Source organism: Propithecus coquereli, unplaced genomic scaffold, assembly GCF_000956105.1.
Source record: "Propithecus coquereli isolate 6110/MARCELLA unplaced genomic scaffold, Pcoq_1.0 Scaffold6, whole genome shotgun sequence".
NCBI classification, from domain to species: Eukaryota; Metazoa; Chordata; class Mammalia; order Primates; family Indriidae; genus Propithecus; species Propithecus coquereli.
The window spans coordinates 852518-855957 of record NW_012151951.1 but is presented as its reverse complement, the minus strand read 5'-3'; the positions used below and the strand labels follow the sequence as shown (position 1 = coordinate 855957).

Genomic DNA, 3440 nt, shown 5'->3' with positions numbered 1-3440 from the left:
AAGTTTTTTATGTTCACCAAAAAAATTTCATGTTCTGACTGTTGTCTTGGATATTTGAAGAGGTAAAGTAAGTTGGGTGGCAATCAAAAGTGCTAATTAAAGGAAAGATAAGAAATTATTTTAAAGTTTATAACCTACTTGGTTTATCATTATAAGGGTGAATCACTAGACAAAAGCCTCTGACTATGGCTAATGCCAAGGATAGATAAGTATCTTATTTGACAAAACTTAAAATAGAAATGGCTGACCCAATGCTGCATAGAACCTGGAAAAGGGAAATCTCCGAGCTCTGGCAATAAGTGCACCTATTCAACATCTTCTGAGATATACCATCTCTTCTTCCCTGGATATGATCCACTTCCTTTCTTTATTCCTATTCTGTTTCACTTTAAGAAATGATTGTTTTCTCTTAGATAAAACTGCCTGGCTATGATTATACTTAACCTTTGTTCAGTCTGATCTGAAGAGTAACTGCTGATTTTTGCAACACCTCTCCTTCAATAGCTCTCATAGTCTTGCCTGATCTCCACTATAGACATGAGATACCTTGGACTGAAACCCTGGTGCAAAGCGGCAATTGTGCTTTTCCCACCTTTCGTTAGATTTTCTCCACAAATAAGTGGTGGGCTGGAGAAAATCCACTATGATAAAATACATTTCCCAATACAAGGTGGCAAGGGCCACTATTGTAATAACTGAACCCTTGGTTAGGCTCTAGAATAAAAAACAAAACAAAATAATAAGTGGCATAATGGTCATTTGATAAAAAACAAAACAAAACAAAACAAAATAATAAGAATGAAAAATTTTGATTCAGGATCATTGACCTATTCTAAGACTAACAAGACTTTGGAAGATGTGTAAGCAGATGTGTGAGTGGAATATGTGTGCGTGAAAGTGGAAGTGAGGCTTCTGGAAAGGAGGACAAAAGTGGACTCTGAAGACAGTAAGGTAGAATGCAAAGGAGCAAGAGATAGGATAGAATAAGACCTAGTAAAATAAGAATAAATTTAGAGAGGGCACTAATAACAGGCATTTAGAATTCAGTTTATCTTTTTGGTTATAGCAACTATATAGTACTTTTAAATTTAAAAAATATTAATAAAAATAAAAAATAAGGGTAAAAGATATTTTCACTTTATGGATTTTGAGATGTTTAATGGGAAAAATATGGAAGTTAAAATAGAAGTACTATTATATTTGTAACCAGGAAGTTATTTTTGTAATTAAGTACTATGTTATTAAGCAATAAGAGTATGTTGGTAATGTGACTAACTTTATTTTCATAAATATATAACTAAATGATTTGTTTTGCTCATAAGATTAGATGACAGTTGATTGTTCTCCATATTATAATAATAATCTTATCAATATATATAAAAATCACTACTTCCTATAATATACAAATGATAGGACTCTCAACCTATAACTTGGAATATAAATTCTTCATAAGACACCTATTCAAGTTCTATTTAAAAAATCCGAAGTGATATTTAAAGTAGAAACTCCAAGTGAAATGTTCTTTACTTATCCATAAAGACTTAATATTCTTAAAGTCAATCCCTGGATCAAGTTAGACATATAGAAAATGTCATATTTAGACCACATTTACTTAGGTCTCACAGAATTGCCTCTACTTATTTTTAAATTGTTATTATGCTTTTGGTCTTTATTGAAGATTTCTATCACAAACAGCCATGTGAAACTCTACTCATTTGTTGTTGAACTGTTACTAGGAACATATTCATTATTTACTTCAAAGTCCCCTATAATAGGTCCTCAATGACAAATGTCTTTTAAAATATTATATCCAAAACAACATCATTATCAATACCCACTGAGAATTATATAAGTCATCCAATTTTCCTTTTTGCCATATCTTCCAGGAAGCTCAGATCCAAATAGGATATTCAATCACATGGAACTATATTAGTCTTTATGATTAGCATGCTTGCTTCCTCTATGTATGCCTCTAATTTACCTTTCTTTTTTAATGTATATTAAAATAACTTTGTTGAATTTTGTTATAAATGACCTCATTTTTTCTAGCATTGGCTATTAATAACAAAAAAAATAATAGTGATTTCTTAAAGCTGGTTTAAAACCTTCATTAGTAACTGATTATATACTAATTATTATAGAATGTAGCAAATGGGTATAGTATAATAAACTCTTAGCATAAAGATTCCAAGACTGCTTCACATATATTTATATTTATGTTGTGGTATACAGTTTATAGCACAGTCCTGTAAGAACATTCTGTTTTCCAAGCAATATTCACAACTGAATAGAGATTTTTATTAATACTGTACTTACATTCATTTGCTTATTGTACTTCTGTCCTACAGATCCAGGGTTTTGTCTTTTCTTCTCTAAAAGACTTTTCTGTTTATTTTCGACAATTCGTTTTCTTCTCATAACAGTAGAATCTTAAACAAATGCCAGCACAATATCAAAAATTATGCAAGCTGAGTAGATAATATATATCCACTGCAAACTTTCACATTACCTTCAAACATCACAGAAAATTCTGTAAGTTTCACTCGGTCAGCAGATTTTATTGAGCTCCTCTTACATGTTCTATGCATAGCATAGTTATAATGATGAATTCAATAAAATCCCTGCTTTTGAGGGGTTTATAGTTTAGAGCAGTGACCTCCAGATCACGCTGCTGGAATACCAGAAGGTTATGTAAAATAATCCACTAGTGTGGTGAAAAAACATTCCAATTTATATTTAGTATTTAAAAATTAGAAATTAAACTTACGTCATACATGGTTGACACTGGCACCCTTGTTAGTCTGCAAGGAAGATGGTTATATATTGTATGCAGTAAACTCAGTTATCTAAAAGGAGAGTAGAAGTTTCAAGTGTGAGGATGGCCGTGCTCTCACTGCCATCATCACAATGGCATCATTTATTAGTGCTGTTTAGCTTCCTGCAATGCTTCTAAAATTTATATGTGCCCAGGTAAGTGGATTTATGCATATCTAGTAGTATCTTAACAAGTCCTCACAAAATAGGAAAGTGGCTGAAAAAACTTTTGTAGGGTGTTTGTGTAATACATTATTTAAGGTGAGCAGTGGGTACATGGATGTTCATTATATTATTTTTCTATGCTTTTTGTATGATTAATTAAAGACATACTATGCTTTTTATAAGACTATTTAATTTAAAACATTTTTTCAAAATCATAGATCAAAAATAACAATGTTGCAAGGATAGGTTAAAAAATTAGCAGAGCCGAAGTACTTCTTATTTTTATTACAAGCTCTTTGCCACATAATGACAATGACAGTATATTCGTAACAAAGTATCATAAATTCAAGAGTTATCAAAAAAACTAACAATAGGGCCGGGCGTGGTGGCTCACGCCTGTAATCCTAGCACTCTGGGAGGCCGAGGCGGGCAGATTGTTTGAGCTCAGGAGTTCGAGACCA

The 3440-nt window shown here is 31.9% G+C and overlaps 1 protein-coding gene across 1 annotated transcript in view; it reads right to left on the bottom strand.

Moving 5' to 3' along the window:
* CEP126 (centrosomal protein 126kDa) overlaps window positions 1-3440 on the bottom strand; it is a 153484-nt gene that overhangs the window by 82242 nt on the left and 67802 nt on the right. Inside the window, exon 7 of the mRNA XM_012659106.1 lies at window positions 2317-2429. Within this exon, the coding sequence (XP_012514560.1) occupies window positions 2317-2429 (113 nt within the window). The remainder of the gene's footprint in view (window positions 1-2316; window positions 2430-3440) is intronic.